Here is a 21568-nt window from a genome sequence, read left to right as displayed (position 1 = left end):
TTTAAAGAGACTGTAAAGGTAATATAAAAAATAAGCCACGTAAAGATGGATATTACACAGAGAATCTGGATTGGGTTGTCTTTGGGATTCTTAACTGCAGAAAGACATTTGATTATAAAAGCTGTGGAGTTAAGTCAATATGTATATTTTAAAGGTACCTTGACTTCAAAATTTGGGTTATAAGGATATGTTGCTTTGGAAAGGAGGCTCTGCTTTTATTTCCACAGAAAGCAAGAGGGTATGGATTTGTACCAGATTAAGATACATCAGGTTTGACCAGCCAAGACCTCCAGAAAAGTCTCCAATGACACCATGGCCCAGATGATCCAAAATCCAGAACGATTTCAAGACAAGTGGCTCAGACGATACACCCTCACAGACTATTCCATAATCCTAAAAATTTCTTTGTGTCCCCATAAGATACAGCGCCCCCCTCCAGCAGGAAATAGAGAATAAGAGAAGCTATGCCCAAATTCCCAAATATATCAAGGTGGCTTTGGAGATGGAATTGACTCACTCCTTCTCTAAACCCAAACATATTGCTTAAAAAAAGAGGATGAGAGATTCTTCTGTTCCATATCAGAAGAGCCCTCTGGTATGGAAGAGAGAAAAAAACAATATTTTTATTTAAAGCAGGTTGATTATAAATACAATCTCTTTCTAAAGAAGAAAGGGGGATAGTATAGATAATGATAGGATGAAAGGGTAGACTAATGAACTTATGTTTAGAGAGCAACAACTTGCTTAGAAATGTTTTATATTGCTACGGATTTTAGTTTATTGATACAAGTTTAAATTTAATTTTGTTATACTGTGTGTATATTTCTAGTCTTGTTTAAGGTATTATGTTTGTACACCTCATTTAAAACTGTAATGGATAATTAAGAAATAGATTAATAATTAGTCATCTATGATAATCATACTTGTAGCCATGTTAGTTAAGTCTTCTAGGTATACATAGATATATTTCAGATAGATAGGTAGTCTTCAAACACTTGAAAGACCTACAGAATATGACATTTAAAATGTTTTAAAAACTTAGGCTTTCTGGATAATGAGACACGCCTGCTCCTGGCAGCACCGATTTACTTCAGAGAGGAGGATGGGCATCGAAGACACTTGGTATGGAATTTATCTTCTTCTTGACAAAAATAACCATTTAGGCAACAAACTGTTCTTGCCTGGACTGCTTGATCAACTGGACATGCAGGACCCATAGGAAGGTGACCACTGAACTTTGCTTGGCGAAATGGTCCTTCAGGTTCCTGCTTCACAGAGGAAACTGCAAGACACTCTACGGGACACAGAGAAAAGTGACTGAGAGACTCTAGGCCTGTGGGCTGAAGACAGATGCCCCAACTTTACAAAAGAACTTTGGATGACTGTCCAGGCTGCCAGCTGTCTCTGCCTACTGTTGCAAGACTCTTGAAAGTTGCTTGCGTACTTCTCTCATTTCTCAGGTAATATTATATCCTTCTGAGGTCTTTGATGTAGTTGAAGCTAGATACAATTTTCCTTAGTTATGATAAAAGATAAGTTAGAGCCAGGCGGTGGTGGCGCACACCTTTAATCCCAGCACTCGGGAGGCAGAGCCAGGCGGATCTCTGTGAGTTTGAGGCCAGCCTGGGCTACCAAGTCAGTTCCAGGAAAGGGTGCAAAGCTACACAGGGAAACCCTGTCTCGAAAAACCAAAAAAAAAAAGAAAAAAAGATAAGTTAAATATGAAACCTTAAATTCACAAATATAGGATAGGCAGGATATCTTCTTTAATTTTGCCAAATACAAATAGACTAGTTATTATAAATAGACTAGATATTGTAACTATAATTCTTGTTTGATAATTGTTTTGTTATATGTAATTTTACTATGTAAAAGTTAAAACTTTCCTTTTTAAAAAAAAGAAAAGGGAAGTACTGTGGATATCACTCTGTATAAATAAAACACTGATTGGCCAGTAGCCAGACAGGAAGTATAGGCAGGACTAGCAGAGAAGAGAATTCTGGGAACAGGAAGGCTGAGGCAGAGAAATGCTGCCAGCCGCTGTCATGACAAGAGAGATGTAAGGTACTGTTAAGCCACGAGCCACGTGGCAGCTTATAGATTAATAGAAATGGGTTAATTTAAGATATAAGAACTAGATAACAAGAAGCCTGCCACGGCCATACAGTTTGTAAGCAATATAAGTCTCTGTGTCTTTACTTGGTTGGGTCTGAGTGGCCATGGGACTGGCTGGTGAGAGAGATTTATCCTGACTGTGGGCCAGGCAAGAAAACTCTAGCTACAGATTTTACTACATGTGTTCTGGTACAATTTGCCTATATCTTAGGTATAATAGAATGTCACCTGAAGTTGGGGATAATGTAAGTTCATCTTTTCATAGATGTGTGCTTTAATTTCCTTCACTTCCTGTATTGCTCAGTGTAATAATACCTCTAACACAACATTGTAAAGGAGTGGGGATAGTGAGCACCCTGTCTTCTTCAAGATTTTAGTGGGTTTCCTTGCAGTATTTCTACATAATGAATGGTATTGGTAGTATGTTTGTCAGACATAGCTTTTAATATTTTGAAGTATGTTCCCTACATTACTACTCTCTCTGGGAGTTCTATTTATAAAGCATAAGATATGCTGTCTAAGGCTTTTTCTTCATCTATTGAGTTAATCCTGTACTTTTTTGCCTTGATTACATTTTATGATTTATTGTATTTATGGAATTTTGTATGTTGAACCATGCCTGAACCTCTGGTATAAAGACACTTTAATCATTGTGGAAGATCTTGAAATCAGCATGTATTCATTTTTCTAGTTTCTCTGCTCTTGGGCATGTTTTTTTCTCTGTCTCTCTCTCTACATATATATTACATTTTATATATATATATATATATATATATATATATATATATATATATATATATATATATATAATCTGTCACTCGCTCTCTCAGTGCGTGTATCTCTCTGTGTGTGTGTTTGTGTGTATGTGTGTGTTTCTAATGGTGGGTACTAAATTAAATGGCTCTATATAATATATTTGTGTGTGATTCTTCGTATTCTATGTTTCAAATAAAATGCTAAGAGAGTTTGGTTGTAATTCTTCTTTGAAGGACTTGTGGTAAGACTGGTGTCTTTTTTATGAGTCTCCCCATTGATTCTAAGAGCAACTGAACAAGTTTTCACTTCCACCAATAAGGAACAAATGCAGCCCTTTCTCTGTATCCTCATCAGCTTGGGATATCATTTCTTTTAGTGATCTTGGTTATTCTGACTGCAGTAAGACAAAATCTCTAAGTAGTTTTACTTTTTTTCCCTGATGGCTAAGACTTTTATGTTTTTCTCAGCCATTTGAGTTTTACTTTCTGAAAACATCCTTTTTAGTTCTATAATCCGTATTTTGAAATAGAGTCATTTGTTTTCTGAATTTCATTTTGCTGGCGAGGCAGAGAGAGGAGGATTCCTGGGCATTGTTAACTTGCAAAACTGGCACCTTTGAGAGGTTTCAGGCTGTTATGAGAAATCATCTGCAAAAACAAAACAAAACAAACAAAAAAACTCCTGTGATTTGATACAGGTCCCTGGCCAACATAAAAGTACTACCAACTAAGACTGGTATTTAAATCATCTCTCTAATATTCTTGATTTAGAAATTACCATTCAGAATACACTTAGAAATTATACTGATTGATGAAAAGAACATTGGTAGTTGGATATGTCCATGAAACCAAGCATGATTTACCTTTCATAATTCAGGACATAAGTTAAACTTATCACCATTAGGTTAATTCTAAGAATGGGCATACTTTACCCATGAGGTCACTATGTGAATGGTGTGTTTTAGAGCTTTCATGCCATTTGAAGACTTAGCAGCTTAGACAGCAACTTTTGATAGTAAAAGAAGTAGTCATATTCCATTCACCTCTAAAATAAGACCACTTCTAAGTAATTAAAGCCCAAGGGGTCAGCACTGAACAGGAATACATATTAGAAACATTAACTGGACAAAGTTGGGCTATAAATTTCTCTGTCAATCCCCTCTCTTTCAACACACATACTAACACACACACTCATTCAAGTAAATATGAATTTTCATGATAAAGATGTAAAATGGAAGATTTCGGGGGTACAGAAATAGTTATTAGTTGGAGGATAATGGTAAAATGGATGCAAATGGACACTGAATATACAAAATTTTCAAAGAAACTGTCAATATTTTTTCTAAAGTAACATGGTTTTACAAGCCAAACAGCGGAGGTTAAATAACAGGAGTGTTTTAATTTTTTTTTTTACAACAAAAACCAGGTCGTTGTTTCTTATTTGTATCTTTTGTTTACAAATATGGAATGTACTTTGCATCTGTTATTCTTTGCACTTCAGGAGACTGGATGTAGCAACACTGTCTAAAATCTTTTCTTTTTCCTTGTTTTAAGCCCTTTAAAAAGATTGCATCTGCCTTTTCTATCTTGATAGCTAACTACATTCTAAGGAAGCATTGTAATACAAACAGAAAATTGTAATATATACACGCATATTTTTAGGGCTTTGGAATCTATGGAATATACTTCTCATGAATTTACTCTATTCTTCAAATGTGAATGACTCATGTGTACCCTAGTAAAGCATATCCAGATTCATTTGCTTACTGAAGTCATTTAACAAAAGATAATCTCCTCAGATGTACTTTTGAAAACAGATTTCATCCTCTCTTTCCTCTATTTTAAATAATGTGGAACACGGAGGCAGACACAAAGAGTTTGTTATGTGAAACCGTTTACTTTGTTCAGACCATTCAACCACAAATCACAATTTACAGCTGAAAGTAAATATTAAGCACAACATAAAATTCACTTCTGCAGTGTTCTTGTCCATGGTTCCAGAATTGTGACATTTCCAAGGATTACAATAGTTTTCAGTAATACAGATATCATTTGTCACACCAGACTGATTATTTTAATTAGCTTAGTGGATATTTATGTGCTTTTTGAATGAGATCATTTTCACACGGTCTTTATTGCTTCTTGGAACACTTTATTTAATCATTCAGAAAAGTAGGAACAGCTCATACATCATGAAAAAGGAAAGGAGAGGTAAGTCAGGAATTTGGTATGTGGTATGCTGACTTCACAGGAGAGGGGACAATTCATTCAGAAAGAAATGGTGATTTATATGTGATACTGATTCCCTGGTCAAGAGGATGTGATGCATAATTGTCACCCAGTTGTCCTCTGTGTAAACATGAAAGCAAAAATGAAAACATAGTTGAAAGGAAAGGAACGGTTTCATCCTTGAGAGTGCATGAACACAAAATTAAATATAACAATAGGGTATAGGTAGGGATTATACACAAACCAAACAGTTCCTTTCCTAGAAACCACAAGTATTTTATACTTTGGATTCCATAGGAGCACTGTCTACAGGAAATAATGACATTCTGTGGCCTCACATATAAGTTGGGATTGAGAGGATTCAAAGAATACATAGAAAAGATCAATATGCTTGTACCATATCTGCGGCAAATAATATTCCACAAACATAAGTAAACTAAGATTTTTTGAATGACAAGTTACATTTTCTTGATTTAATATTCCTCAATATAAAAATATTGGCAATTCTGAATGAGACAAAAATCTTTCATATTGTTTTATAAATAAAAATATTCTATCCCTCATTTTTAGTCACTGTAAGATTTTCAGCTTTAAAAATCAAATAATATTCTGTCCCGATTTTGCCTACTTTTGAGTTCTTTTTTTCCTCTGTCACATACTTATTTTTAATTTTTTTATGTAATAAGCACAAATACATTCAAATATCAAGATGATTAAGCATAGCTTCTGTTTCTACTCACCTACAGAGGTCTTTACTTAGGACAAGTACCTGTAAAAGATTATGAGTGGGGTAAGGAGTGACAGAAATGTTATCAAAAGAATATAATAACGACTCCCCAATGATCATTGCTTGAAATAGCAACTGAAAGATAGCATATGACTAGATATAATCTGAATCAGGGATCTTAATGAGTAGATAGGGAGAAGATAGATAGATAGATAGATAGATAGATAGATAGATAGATAGATAGATAGATAGATAATAGATTCAGTATTTGAAGAAATGTATTTTAATGAATATACATTATTTATATATGCTATAGCCAAAACAATTTCATTGAGGTTACCTGTAGCCAGAACATCTCGAATGTTTTCTGGTGGAATGTTCTGCTTCTCAGAATATTTCACAAGTTTTCCATATTCATCTTCATTCAAAGGCTCACCTTTTCCTACATTGCATGAATGACAATGTCAGAGAAATGTTCAGTAGAATTCTGTAGAACTTAGTGTCCCAACATGGTATGCAACAGAAAATCTCAACTTCTCCAAATTCATCTATGCTGGGTGGGTCAATACAATCAATAATAATTTCCTCATGTTCCATTTAATGAAGTCTAAATGGTGGTATGACATCACTTTCCAGTGTTCTATGATAAAATACTCTTCTCTAGAGAATTTACACATCTCAATCCTTTCCACTTTTAAAAACATAAATGTAGAGAGTCATGAATGCCTCTCAATGAAACCTTCACATTTCTCCTGAGTCTATACTCCAGAGTTTATATTTTAATTTCAAACACACTTGATCAAATGACACTCAAAATGGTCTGAACTTTGGGAAAACTATATTTGCTTTGGTCTTTCCAGTGAGGATACATGAAGATAAACTCTTCCAATAGCCTCCCCCATTGTCCCTAGTCGTCAATGACCATGCTACTTGAATTACAATATGATGTAAAAGTTGGTCCACACAACAAAGGACTGTCTTTAGTTAGTGGACATAACTTTGGAAATCCCATGATATTGTATTTGGGGATAAATCTGACTTAATCCCCTTTTGCAGAGTGATACCTTCGCTTTAAATTCAGAAAATCCACTACCATTCTTACCGACAACAAATATCAAGTTTCTCTGCCGGTTGGCTCTATCCACATTCTTACTGGTAAAGACTATGTGCTTTGGTGTTATATACACAGATTGAAATATGTTGTCACCTTCATCTATAAAATGGAAATATTTAAAAACTCAATATCAGTCATTTTTTTTTACTTTATTTGATGTCACCTATTTGCTAAACATTAATATTGACCCTGAATCTAGCAATCATCTCTGATTCACTATCATATGACACATGTGTGCAAAGGTGTTCCTGTAGTCATTCATTTTGCCTATTCCAGCATTATATGGTGACCAATCATTTCTGCTCTTCAAACCTGATAGTGAATCTTAAGTACAGACACTTTTCCTTTTCTCTGAATTACTCATGCCAAGACTTGTATGACCAGTCCATTGGGTATTCCTTTCCCTTTCAACCAGATCCTAAAGCCCATTTGTCAATTTTCTGAAAGTGCAAAACTTTGATGTCATAACACGATAATATTAGGTGGGCAAATGTATACATGTGCAAAAATAGACCATATAGTAATAGGTGCAAAAGTTATCATCTTGTAAGATTATTATTAGAAAAGATGTAAAGATGAACATTTTGAGTATACCATACATTCATATTGTGTGTGTCTGTGTTTCTGTCTGTCTGTCTGATTCTCTCTCTCTCTCTCTCTCTCTCTCTCTCTCTCTCTCTCTCTCTCTGTATGTGTGTGTGTGTATGTGTGTGATTTCTACTTACTGAAACTTATTAAATGATTAAAAATTGGTTCACAGAAAAATAAAAGGATTTTATTATCTAGTCATATTTGATTACAGTACTGCTTTTTAATATCCATGTTAAGTTAGGAAAGCATTAGATTTGCCAGAAGAATGTGTCCTCTGTTCACTTAAGGGCAAACTATGTATAATTCAGTGGAATAGTGTTGCTATTACTTAGGCAATTCTTACAAAATTGGAGTAGTCAGTCTGAAATTCTTAAAACAGATTTTTGCCATAACAGCTTTTAAAAATTGAATTTTATCTTCCAATAATCTAATTGCTGTGGTCTCTCCAAAATATGAGAAAGGAAACTTTGAAATAGCACTGTTGATTTAAATTGTCCATGAATCAAGGATGAACATCATGTCTGCAATTTAAGTACTTGAGAGCCTGAGGCATGAAGTTTGCAAAGGTGTTTGAGGCCACTGAGACCTATTGGTGAGTGGTAGGTCTGTCTGATAACAAACTGAGACACCGTATGAAAGATTAAACAGTGACTATTAACTAGAAATAAATTTTCATGCAGAAAAACAATTTGAAGACATTTTGTTAGAATTATTCACATTTTTAGGTAATAGTGTTCTCCAAGTAAAGTTCAGATGGCCTACAATATAATCTGACTTTGTAGCATATATCAGTTCATTGGAAGGATTGATAACTTTCCAAGTAGCCATAATTGTTTTGGATCCATGTACAGCCTATGTACACCTATGGGTGGCTGAAGTATTAGTATGAATGTGCACACTCACATTGCTTTTGTTCATAGAGGAAACTCCCAGATCCTGTACTTACACTAGGTTCTGTAGGAGCCATCTGCTTGCTTATACCCAATGACTTTGGTCTTTGAGCATTGACCATTCGAACTAAAAATCAAACAGAGAATCCATGGGTTATTCTTTATAACCTTGGAATTCATAATACAGACCTTCACGTGTTATAATGAACTTGAGGGAGTAATAGTATCTATGAACAGTGTGCAGAGCTTGGAATGAAGTGTCTATGCTTACCTTATTATTCTTAATTCTTCTTTAGAAAATATCATCCTATTTGTAATCATACAGATGACTTCCTTATTTGTGCCAATTTTGGCAAGTGCTCTGTAGGCTCTTATGCCTTCCTTATCCAAACTACACTATTTACAGCATATGATTTTAATTATGCTAATTCTCTTGTTCTTGTCCAGACATAATATGGACACAAGTTTATATGCATGTGTTTTAAGTGCTTTTAGTTGCAACCTAAAACTTACAGTTGTGGCTATAAGAGAGAAATGGTCTAAGCATTTTAGTCCTTACGGTGTTACATAATTTTTCATTGAACACAGACATCCAAATGCCAGAGAGACATTCTTTGAACCTAAAGCTTCAGAGAAGGGGATTCATAAGTAAGATTTATATGACCTGTTTGTGGAGGACTTTTCTCTGACATCATTGTTTGGATAAGATAATATATATGGCTTTGACACAAATGCTCACACATACCTTTTGACTTACTAGAAATGAGAACCTTTGAGTGTCATGTATCTAATATTAGAGAATAAAATTAAACCACAAGCCTCCAACCACAAGAATTTCTAAGGAAACACTCATGGAATTGGAAACAGTGTGTAATCTCTGTGTGGTGTCCAGAGATACCCCATCATGGAATAATAAAATCACATTACTAAAGATGTGATTTCATGACCAAAAACAGAACATTCTCCTATAAATTTAACAACAAAAATGCTAAGAAACATAAGTAGTCTGCTCAGTTTACATGGCTGACCATTTGGTTACTTGACATAAAATGTGATTCCCATTTCATTGCAATCCTCATTACAAGTAAGTTCATGAAAGTAGATTCTCAGAGATCTTTCCAGTTCTGTCTTTTCAACATTGTCAGCAGCGATGGCAACTGTTAACCATTTTCCTACAATCTGAAAAAACAAAAAGATGAATAAAGGAATAAAATGAAACAGGTCATTAAACTATGAGTTCGTTTTCTCTTCTCTGATCCCAGGCTTTGAAAATAATTAAACTAACTAGAACTATCTATCAATCAATAATATTTTATTTATTAGTTCAAGATTTTGTATTTATTGTTGTAGAATAACACAGAGTAGTATGATGACCCGATTAACACAGAATTTTGGACCTGAGACTTTGCAGAACTGTTCATGCTTTGGCCTCTTACGCTCTGCAAATTCAACCCATATTTACCTTATTTTAATTGTTTCATCCTAGAGAAATAAGATTGGAAAAGTGTACCTGAGTGAAAGTCAGAAAGGGTATTTCATGAATATGGACTTGCTTGGACTAGCTGAATGACGCAGCATGTCCATAGAAATATGCTATTGAGGAACCTCAGACATATGCACAGACCAAATGAATTTACCTTAGCATGAGCATCAGCTAGTCCAAATGACAAAGCCAGCGGCAAAAACTTTACCATGGTGACACCTGTCTTTGGTCTTCTACAGAAGCTCAAAATAGATCAATGGATGTGAAGGAATTGAACTGACAAAGCTTTTAAGACAGCTAGTTAGAGAGAGTTTCATGGAATCAACCAATGGTTCTGTACCACAACAACCTACATCTGTCTGGTATTTCCTCTTTGGCCCTGCTGAATGGTGTATGATCTCATGTCCCTAAACTAACAAGATTAGCCTTAAGGTCAAGTTATGTTGGGATGAGTAATTGAGCATCCTGTCAGAAAGAAAGAACTATCCCTGTGAGAGCATTAAGGAATGGCTTTGCCTCCAGAACTATACTGACGGGTAAAGATCACAATGCATATGTCCTACATGATTCATTTAACCAACATGACATGCATTTAAAATACATTCTGAATCTAAGCATAAGACTGTGCAGTTAACTGAATTTAAACTCTGGCCTGGTATATATGAGCCAGAGTAACCACACTCTTAGAAGATAAGAGGATTGGAGGATTTCCTATAAGGATGTTGATATGTCTTGTGCTTTTAAATCTTTCCATACATTGACTACTATAGTCTTCTATTACATTAAATTCAACTACCATGGCAAAGAGCTACAAGGGCTATCATCAAAGCTTAACTGTGTGAATAGTAGGAAAAATGTTGCTACATGTCCACTGGTAATAAAGACAAGTAACATTGATTAAAATAAACACAATCAAGTGAATCAGCCTATACTGTCCTCAGAGAAATTTTATAATTGTGCAAAGACTCTTCTTTCAAGCTGAAAATAATGCTTTACATTTCCTAAAGCAACGACCCTCCCCAACCAGTTGACTTCTTTACACATCAAAACCAAGGTCTGTGTTATGCTTAGCCATAGGATCTTGTCATCCATTTCTAGGAACCACCAAGAAGAATATCAGGACTGCAGTTCTTGTTTATCCTCTGGGGCTTCTCTCTCTAACACATCAAATAACCTACAGTTATCACTCTAGTAATTTTGTTTGACAACCCATGGTTTCTGACTACACCATTACAAAGCATTAGTCTGTAATTTATGACACTTTTTAAAGATTATATCCTGTTATTATCTCTATTTCTTTCAGTTTTTGAGATTATACCATAATAACATCATTCTGCAGTCACCTTTCTTCACCTTTCTTCTTTAGAGAGTCACTCTAAACTCTCCAATATGTACCTACTTCAACTATTTCAATTTTGTGGACTCTTTCTTCATATAAATGTTGTTATATGCATATGAGTTTGAATGGTCACATTTGAGTCCTAACTTTTATCTGAAGATTTGGAGCTAGGAATAACAGAAGAGACCTAACATGCCACATTTGTCTTTTTAGATCTGGGTTTCTTCACCCAGAAGGATCTTTTATAGTGCATGCCATTTACCTGCAAATGTCATGAATTCATTTTCCTTTACCTTGGAATATTATCACGTAGTGTATAACTACCACTATTTCATTACCCTTTAGACAGCTGTAGAACATTTATGTTGTTTCCATATCCTGGCTGTTGTGAATAGAGTAGCAATGAACATGGATGAGAAAATATCTGTGAAACAGAACATCAAGTCATGTAGGCATATTCCAAGGAGCTATATAACTGAGTTACATGGTACATATTTACTTGGAGAAAGCTAAGAATTCTCCACACTGTTTTCCAGAATTGGATACAATTTTGTCATAACAACAACAAAGGATGTCTCTGGCCTTGTTCTCTCTCTCTCTCTCTCTCTCTCTCTCTCTCTCTCTCTCTCTCTCTCTCTCTCTCTCTCCTTCTTACTTTCGCTCTCTCTCCCTCTTATGTTCTCTGTGACTCTGTGATTGTCTCTTTCTCTGTGTGTACAAGAGTGTGTGTCTGTCTGTCTGTGTGTCTATGTCTGCGTGTGTGTGTTTATTTTTCAAATGTCTCTCTTCATGTCCCAGACTCATTTTGACTGGACTGTCTCTGATCTTATATGTTGTATTTTAAATTTGTCAGATTTTCAGGGTATTCATTCACAGCTGGCATGTTTGCTTATGCTAGACATAAAGTAGCCACTTCCTGACTTCTGAAGATTATGGAAGAAGACCTGGCTTATGGAGTTGTACACTTCATTTCTAACCATTGTGTTTTAAAAGAAACATGAAATATTTTAAAAACATATTAAAGAATACAAAGTGGAATTAACTATGAGAGTCTGAAAAGTAAATATTCTTTATTTTCAGTTGAGTGACACATCACCTCAGAGTCCCCAACCTCAAAAGTTCCCTGTGGTTTTGGCTTCATGTTGAATCCTAGGCAATTTGCCTCATCTGTTCAGGTTGAGGGTAAATCAGGATAGTTTTTAAATATTTCCTTCTTCCATCATCTTAATCTTCTTCTGGCATTAATGTGCCAGGAAATGCCTGTGTCATTGTTTGAGTATAAGCATATGTACAAACTTAGCTAAGGATTTGGTTTTCTGAAAAGCTTTATGGAACACTAAACAAATTCATTCATTCCAATTCCCTTGTTTCTATCTATACTCACAAAAGAGTCATATTAGTTCATCAAATTTTCACAATTTTTAATGTGACAACAATTAATTTTAAAAGAAGTCCTCAATAATGACAAAGACAAGAAGGGAATATGAGGTGGTTCAGAAGGAGGAAAGGTAAGGAGCAAATGATGCGATTATAATATAATATCTTAAAATGGAAGAAATGAAAGAATTTCACAATTTTAAATTAATATCTGTTATAAATATAATCCTCTATTTTGAACAGTCTGAAATCCATTTTTCATTTCTTTCACATTCCCTGATTTTTATTTTATATTAATCTTATGAGTGACAAGCCTTAAGGGCTTATTTTGATGTTGTATTCAGGATTCATCCAAGAGTAGTAACTATGAATTCCATCATCACACAGTAAAAGCACCCAGGATATTTACACATGAGGTCTCTATCTAAGGACATGTTGCATTCTCAGAGCCTTCTCTCACTCTGATGACAGACCTTATACTAAGGTTTTGGCTAGAAGGAGAAAACCCCAGGCAGTAACTTTCATGGAATATACAACTTTATACACATGAAGCTATTTCTCTCTTTCTTGCATGTTTTGTTCGTAGGTTCACACATGCCACACTGAAAACAATGTACTGATCTACACTTTCTTCTTGTCTCTCTATTTTCTCTTTTCTCAAAATAAATTTGGCAGACACAATTTCATGAGCCACAGCTTTGAGGAAAGGAGGCAGTTGGGAGTGTCTCAGTTGAAATTCTGTATGTATGGAACTACCTTAAACAATCTTCAAGACATGTAATGAAAATAAGAGTAAATAGTCCTCAGCAAGGAGAAAAATAACATAGTTAATATAGTGAAGATGCAAATGAATCATAGTCAAGTGACATATGATCCTGACTGTAAAATATATGAAGTTCAATGCTCTGTTGTATTAGAAAGAAAATCCCAACTCAAATGTCAAATATTTAACTGTGTTCTTTACATATCAGGTACTATGTTAATACATTTTCTTATTTTCAGTTGCCATGAACTTACATCTTTTTCCCTCTTCTTTTCCTTCCTCAAGACCCTCCCACATACCTTCCTTCCAACATCTTTTATGTACCACCCACTCAATTTTATAGCCCTTTACTTGGATTATTATTGATGCATACATATATATATATATATATATATGTATATATATATATATATATATACATATACATAGACATGTATGAATGTGCACATGCACACCACCTGATGAATACCATTTTATTCCTTGAGTATATATGGTTTCTGGGCTGACTATTCTGCAATGAACAACCGACTGCAGTGTCCTTCTTACCTGGGAGAAGTTAATTCTCCTTCCCACACTCATTAGATTTTTGTGGTCATCGTCCAGGGCTGGGACTCTACATAGATTTCCCCTTCCATGTTAACATTGCCACTGATACAGACGTCTCCCCCATCTTGTTAATCATATAATTTCTAACCAAGAAAGTATCACAGCAGAATTCTTGGTATTCTGGCTTTTAGGATCTTTCCAATTTATTTTCTGAGATGTTCCCTTGTCCTTAGATGCGAAAGCTGAGATGTAGGTTGGTCCCTTGGGACATGGCCCAAAAATCTGTTATTCTCTATCTTGTGTACATTAGTGGTTTTCTGTGATGGTTTCCATTTGCTATAAAGAGAAGTCTTATTTTTTTCAGAAGGGGTTTCTACCTACACTTCTATCTGGTTATAAAGATGAGATTTGGAATATAGGAAGGAATTGTGCTGGTCTAGCAAAGTTGCAGTAGTAGATGCTTTTCTGAAATCCATGACCTCACTATCCCTGGGCATTTGACAAACTTTTTAGTACCAGGAATGATTTCCCTCCGATTGAGTGGTCCTTGAGTCCTATCAGACAGCTGTCGGTTGCCACCCACATGTTAGTGTCACTTCTTGTACCTTTTTGCTTTTTTTGTAATGTCATTCTTCAAGGTGCCTCATCTGGGTAGGGCTGTTTGTTTCCCAGCTGTGGATAACTGCTTGTAGCTAAGGTTGGTCAGGCCTGGGGCCTAGGCCCAGCTAGGTACAGGCAGGTAGCCAGCCCCCTCTCCCCGAGGTGGGGAGCTAGGCCGGGCTGCCAAGCCAAGCCTAGCCAAGCAGTTTTTAATGAATTCTTGCCACATTGTGTGCCAAATGTAGATGTAACAGTCTTATTAAATATAAAACACAGAGCCAAATGCAGAGTTAAAATCCCAAGAGGTCAGAGCAGTAGCTGAGAGCTGAGACTTAAAACTGCCTTTTTACCCTTCCTGCCACTGCTGTCCTTCCCCTCTGAAAGAGGCATACTTCCTGTTTGTCTGTCTTTTTATTGACTTTCTGTTCTGCCTTCTTATTGGTTGTAAACCCAACCACATGACCTCCTCGTCACTGCCTGTCTATACAGACCTCTAGGTCTCTATGGTTAGTATTGAGATTAAAGGCCTGTGTCTCCATGCTGGCTGCATCCTTGAACACACAGAGATTTGCCTGTCATGTGATCGGATTAAAGGTGTGCGCCACCACCACCCAGCTTCTGCTATGGCTTGCTATTAGCTCTGACCCCCCAGGCAACTTTATTTATTAACATACAAATAAAATCACATTCCTGTACAAATAAAATATCACCATACTGATCTGTCATGAAATCATCACTAAGTTAGTAGCCATTATTGAAGTTGTTACTAAAATTAAAATCATGGCTAAAAGTAAGCAGACTCATGTGTTTTCTGAAAACCTTCTGCCAATGCTTTTTGTCCTGCCAGAGGCCCTCACTGGGAATCTGTCCCTTTAAAAATGGGATTGCCTTCCTGGACTGCAAGAATACACCCACCTGAACAGTCATCAACCTCTAGGGACAGTGGCTGATTGAAACCCCATGACTTCAACGGGCCTTTAGGCTGCTTCTAAAACCAAACAATTGTCCTGGTGATAACCAGCTAGCTCATATCACCTAATTTGTCTGGGATCAGTCCTCCAAGAAACCACCAGATGGATTCAGAAGTTACATGTGTTAGCTCTCAAATTCAGGACAAACGCCTGAGGTGCCCATTAATATATCAAAGGGGATGCTGTCCACCAGTCTTTCTCAGTATTTCCAATATCTGTTCTGTTGTAACAATAACAGAGTCCTGGATCCTCAGCACTTCTCACCCTGCCTGCTCCTTCCCCTCAACTAATCCAGTCCCTGAGCATCACTTGCCTTCCCCAACCTCTGATTCCTGTATAGCCTCAGTCATTTTAGACATGGGATCTGTTGGTCTCTTGGTCTCCTGATTTGTTCCTGGCCTCTTGGCTCCTTGTTCCTCTCTCTTCCATTCTCAATCCCCTCAGCCCCTCATGGCCCAGTTCAGTTTGCCTATGAATATTTTATCCCTCATATCTATAATTAACCATCTCATCCACCATATCTATGAGCATATGAGCATCATGTCCTTTTTTTGTCATTCAGCATGGTTTATTTCACATATATGCTGTGGAAAATGAACAGAACATGCAAAGATCCATAAATGGAATACTCTTTGACAATCAGATGGGGATGCTATTTAAAAATACAAAAAGATACTCTAATTCTAACCCTTGCCAGAAACAAATTTTAATATATTTTATTATTTTTGTGTTTAAATGTTTGCCTACGTGTATGTCTGTGTACCACATGTACCCCTGATGCTAGCAGAAGCCAGAGGAAGACACTATATCCCCTGCAACTGGAATTACAGTTGATTGTGAGCCAGAACATAGGTGTTGGAACTACTGAGTTATCTTTCCAGACCCTCAACAACCTCAACTTATTTCATCCAAGTAAACATTGGATGAAGCACACATGAATTTAAGCAAAATCACTCTTAAAGGAAATCCAAAAAGATAGTAATTTGAGCAATGCATGAATTTCTCAATTGTGAATGGCCTGCCTTTCTGTGAAAAGCATGATGTCTTTTTCAGTAAACTTCATACTCCTGAAAGTTTCATGATAGCACTGTATTTCAGCTTTTGTCCCCTTGTTTTTCAATTTCTTCAATACAGTTCCTACAAGCAGCCATATTTCTCTGTGAGTCCTCTTCTCAGATAAGGAAACTCAGTTATCCATATTCACTAAAATGACACAAACTGCACTCTCTCAAAAGTGAGGATTTTGTCCTACTATAGTTACTAATTGTCCAAAGCTACTTTCAGAAGGACACAGCGCCACACACTGGTCATTTGAAGATGCTGTGAAGTAAACAATATAATGTAATTACCTTTAAAACCATATTTTCCGAGAGCTGCCAGCACCCTATTGGACTAAGATGTGAGTTTCTATCCTCATACCCAAACACGCCAGCCCTTAGACTTGGGGGCCAGGGGCACAACCCTGCTCCCTTACACCACCACCCATTGCAATCCCAGTTTCAGGCCAGTCTGCAGACAGGTCAGACTACCACCATCCTGCATCAGACCCTGTAAACTACAAGCCCCACCGCCCCCAAATCCCACCCACCCTCCAAGACTGCAAGTGTTCCCTGAGACAGAGCCTGCCAGTGCCCCATTGGACTAAGAGGTGAGTCTTTGTCTAGGTGGGCCCAGGGGCACAGCCCTGTGCCCCCACACCACAACCCATTGCTGTCCCAGTCTCAAGCCAATAGTCAGGCCTCTTGCAGATAGGTCAGACTACCACCATCCCCCATCCAAATATCCCACCTCCCCCAAATCCCACCCACCCTCCAAGACTGCAACTGTTCCCTGAGAGGGAGGCCGCCAGCACCCCATTGGACTAAGAGGTGAGTCTCTATTTTCATACCTAAATACCCCGGCCCCTAGGATTTGGGCCCAGGAGCACAACCCTGCACCCCTACACCACCACACATTGCAGTCCCAGTTTCAGGCCAGTGGGAAGGTAGACCTCCTGCAGGCAAGTCAGACTGCTATCATCCCCATCAGACCCTGCAACCCAAAAGCCCTACCTCCCCCAAATGCCACCCACTCTCCAGAGACTGCAACTATTCCCTGAGAGGGAGGTCGCCACCACCTGATTGGACTAAGAGGTGAGTCTCTATCTTCATACCCGAACACCCCAGCCCCTAGGCTTTGGGCCCAGGAGCACAACCCTGCATCCCTACACCACCACCCATTGCAGTCCCAGTTTCAGGCCAATGGGCAAGCAGACCTACTGCAGAGAGGTCAGACTACCACCATCTACCACCAGACCCTGTAACCCACAAGCCCCACCCCTCCCAACCCACCCATACCAAAATTGCAGCTACTCCCTGAGACAGAGCCCACTAGCACCAACTGGACTAAGAGCTGCTCCCTGAGACAAAGAGTCCATCAGCACCGTCTAGACCAAGAGCTTCCACTGGACCAAGAGTATCGATTAGATCAAGAGAGGCTCCCTCAGACACAGACACCACTTGCACCAAGTGGAGAAAGAGATGGGTAGATGCCAGTGCAAAAATACAGTCAACAACATAAAAACAAATACGGCTCCAAAAGAACCTACATCAGCAAGACCTGAACACCCCAACACAGAAGAAACAGAAGAAATTGACCTTAAAAATGACCGTAAGAAGATGACAGAGATCTTTAAAGAGCAAATGAAAAATTCCCTTAAAGAATTCGAGGAAAAGTCAAACAAAAAATGGGAAGAAATCAGTAAACCCCATAAAGAAAGACAAGAGAAAGCAATTAAACAAGTGAGGGAAACAGTTCAAGATTTGAAAACTGAAATTGACACAATAAAGAAGACACAAACTGAGGTATTGCTAGAAGTGGAAAATCTGAATTAACAAACAGGAACTACAGATGCAAGCATAACCAAGAGAATGCAAAAGATGGAAGAACAAATCTCTGGCATTGAAGAAATAGAGGAAATACATTCATCAGTCAAAGAAAACACAAAGCCAATAAAGTCATGACCCAAAATGTCCAGGAAATTTGGGACACCCTGAAAACACCAAACCTAAGAATAATAGGGATAGAAGAAGGAGAAGAATGCCAACTCAAAGGCACAGAAAATATATTCAACAAATCATAGAAGAAAACTTTCCCAACCTAAAGAAGGAAATGCTATAAAGATACAAGAAGGTTACAGAACACCAATCTTCTGCATGCTGACATCCAGTTATGCCAGCACCATTTGTTGAAGATGCTTTCTTTTTTCCATGGTACAGTTTTGGCTTCTTTGTCGAAAATCATATGTTCATAGGTGTGTGGATTAATGTCAGGGTCTTCAACTCGATTCCACTGGTCCACATGTCGGTTTTTATGCCAGTACCAAGCTGTTTTTATTACTATAGCTCTATAGTAGAGCTTGAGGTCAGGGATCATAATGTCTCCAGAGGTTGCTTTATTATACAGGATTCTGTTAGCTATCCTAGGTTTTTTGTTTTTCCATATAATGTTAAGTGTTGTTCTTTCCAAGTTTCTGAAGAATTGTGTTGGGATTTTGATGGGGATTGCATTGAATCTGTAGATTGCTTTTGGTAAGATTGCCATTTTTACTATGTTGATTCTACCTATCCATGAGCATGGGAGGTCTTTCCATTTTCTGATATCTTCTTCAAATTCTTTCTTCAGAGACTTAAAGTTCTTATTATACAGGTCTTTCACTTGCTTAGCTAGAGTTACACCAAGGTATTTTATATTATTTGTGGCTATTGTAAAGGGTGATGTTTCTCTGATTTCTTTCTCAGCCCCTTTTTCATTTGTATATAGGAGGGCTACTGATTTTTTTTTAGTTAATCTTGTATCCTGCCACTTTACTGAAGGAGTTTATCAGCTGTAGGAGTTCCCTGGTAGAATTTTTGGGGTCACTTATGTATGCTATCATATTGTCTGCAAATAATGAAAGGTTGACTTCTTCCTTTCCAATTTGGATCCCCTTGATATCCTTTTGTTGTCTTATTGCTACAGCTAGAACTTCAAGTACTATATTGAATAAGTATGGGGAGAGTGGACAACCTTGTCTTGTTCTATTTTAGTGGAATTGTTTTGAGTTTCTTTCCATTTAATTTGATGTTGGCTGTCGGCTTGCTGTAAATTGCCTTTATTATGTTTATGTATGTTCCTTGTATTCCTGATCTCTCCAAGACCGTTATCATGAAGGGGTGTTGGAATTTGTCAAAGGCTTTTTCAGCATCTAATGAGAAGATCACGTGGTTTTTTCTTTTAGTTTGCTTATATGGTATATTATATTGACAGATTTTCATATGTTGAAACATCCTTGCATCCCTGGGCTGAAGCCTACTTGGTCATGGGAAAAAAGAAAGCATCTTCAACAAATGGTGCTTGCATAACTGGATGTCAACATGCAGAAGATTGCAAATAGATCCATTTCTGTTGCCATGCACAAAACTCAAGCCCAAGTGGATTACAAACTTCAACATAAGTCCAGTTACACTGAACTTGATAGAAGAGAAAGTAGGAAGTAGTCTTGAATGAACTGGCACAGGAGACCACTTCTTGAATATAACACCAGTAGCACAGACACTGAAAGCCACAATTAATAAATGGGACCTCCTGAAACTGAGAAGCTTTTGTAGAGCAAAAGACATGGTCAATAAGACCAAACAACAGCCTACAGAATGGGAAAAGATCTTCACCAACCCCCACATCCGACAGAGGGCTGATCTCCAAAATATGTAAAGAACTCAAAAAGCTATACATCAAAATACTGAACAATCCAATTAAAAAATGGGCTACAGAGCTTAACAGAGAATTCTCAACAGAAGAATCTCAAATGGCTGAAAGACATTTCAGGAATTGCTCAACATCCTTAGTCATCAGTGTAGCTGGGGAGTTTTCTCTCCAGGTCCACCAAGCCCCGGCAGTCCCTTAGTCCACTTATAAAATAAACATACAGAGGCTTATATTATTTAAACTGTTTGGCCATTAGCTCAGGCCTATCATTGTCTAGCTCTTACTCTTATATTCAGCCCATTACTATTAATCTATACTTTGCCACGTGGCTCGTGACTTACTGGTACCTTACATCTTCCTTGTCCTGGCGGCAGCTGCAGTCTCTCTGCCTCAGCCTCCACTTCCCAGAATTCTCCTCTCTGCTTGTCCTGCCCATACTTCCTGCCTGGTTACTGGTCAATCAGCATTTTATTTATACAGAGCGTTATCCACAGCACTTTCCCTTTTCATTTTTTTTAAAAGGAAGGTTTTAACTTTTACATAGTAAAATTACATATGACAAAAGAGTTATCTAGCAAGAATTACAGTTGCAATATCTAGTCTATTTTTATTTGGCAAAATTAAAGAAGATACCCTATCTATCTTATATTTGTGAGTCTAAGATTTCATATCTAACTTATCTTTTAACATAACTAAAGAAAATTATAACTAGTTTTCAACTACATCAAAGATCTCAGAAGGATATAATATTACCTGAGAAATGGGAGAAGGATGTAAGCACCTTTTGGGAGTCTTGCAGGGTAGACAGAGTCAGCTGGCAGCCTGGACAATTATCCAAAGTTCTCTTGTAGAGTTGGGGCATCTGTCTTTAGCCCACAGGGCTAGAGTCTCTCAGTCATTTTTTTCTGTGTCCTGTAGAATGTCTGGCAGTTTCCTCTGTGAAGCAGGAACATAAAGGACCATTTTGCCAAGCAAAAAAGTATAGTGGTCACCTTTCCATGGGTCCTGTATGTCCAGTCGATCAAATAGTCCAGGCAAGAACAGTTTTTTGCCCAAATGGCTATTTTTGCCAAGGAAAGATAACTCCATATGGAGTGTCTTCGATGCCCATCCTCCTCTCTGAAGCAAATCGGTGCTGTCAGGAACAGACATGTCTCACTGTTCAGAAAGTCTAAATTTTTTTTTTTTTTCTGATCGTCTTTTTTTTTTTTTTTATAATCTATTTATTTTATTTTATATGCATTGGTGTGAGGGTGTCAGATCTCCTGGAAGTAGAGTTACAGACAGTTGTGAGCTGTCATATGGGTGCTGGGAATTGAACCTGGGTCCTCTGGGAGAGCAGC

The 21568-nt window shown here is 37.3% G+C and overlaps 1 protein-coding gene across 1 annotated transcript in view; it reads right to left on the bottom strand.

Moving 5' to 3' along the window:
* Window positions 1-5851: 5851 nt before the first annotated feature.
* The window catches only part of LOC128116448 (odorant-binding protein-like), a 38282-nt gene continuing 22565 nt past the window's right edge, over window positions 5852-21568 (bottom strand). Inside the window, exons 5-6 of the mRNA XM_052747700.1 lie at window positions 6167-6268; window positions 5852-5868 (exon numbers count right to left, since the gene is read on the bottom strand). Of these exons, the coding sequence (XP_052603660.1) occupies window positions 5852-5868; window positions 6167-6268 (119 nt within the window). The remainder of the gene's footprint in view (window positions 5869-6166; window positions 6269-21568) is intronic.

Source organism: Peromyscus californicus, unplaced genomic scaffold (genome assembly GCF_007827085.1).
Source record: "Peromyscus californicus insignis strain IS unplaced genomic scaffold, ASM782708v3 Scaffold_10__1_contigs__length_136768540, whole genome shotgun sequence".
NCBI lineage: Eukaryota > Metazoa > Chordata > Mammalia > Rodentia > Cricetidae > Peromyscus > Peromyscus californicus.
Note: the sequence above shows the minus strand (reverse complement) of the source record. Positions and strands in the feature narration are given on the sequence as shown.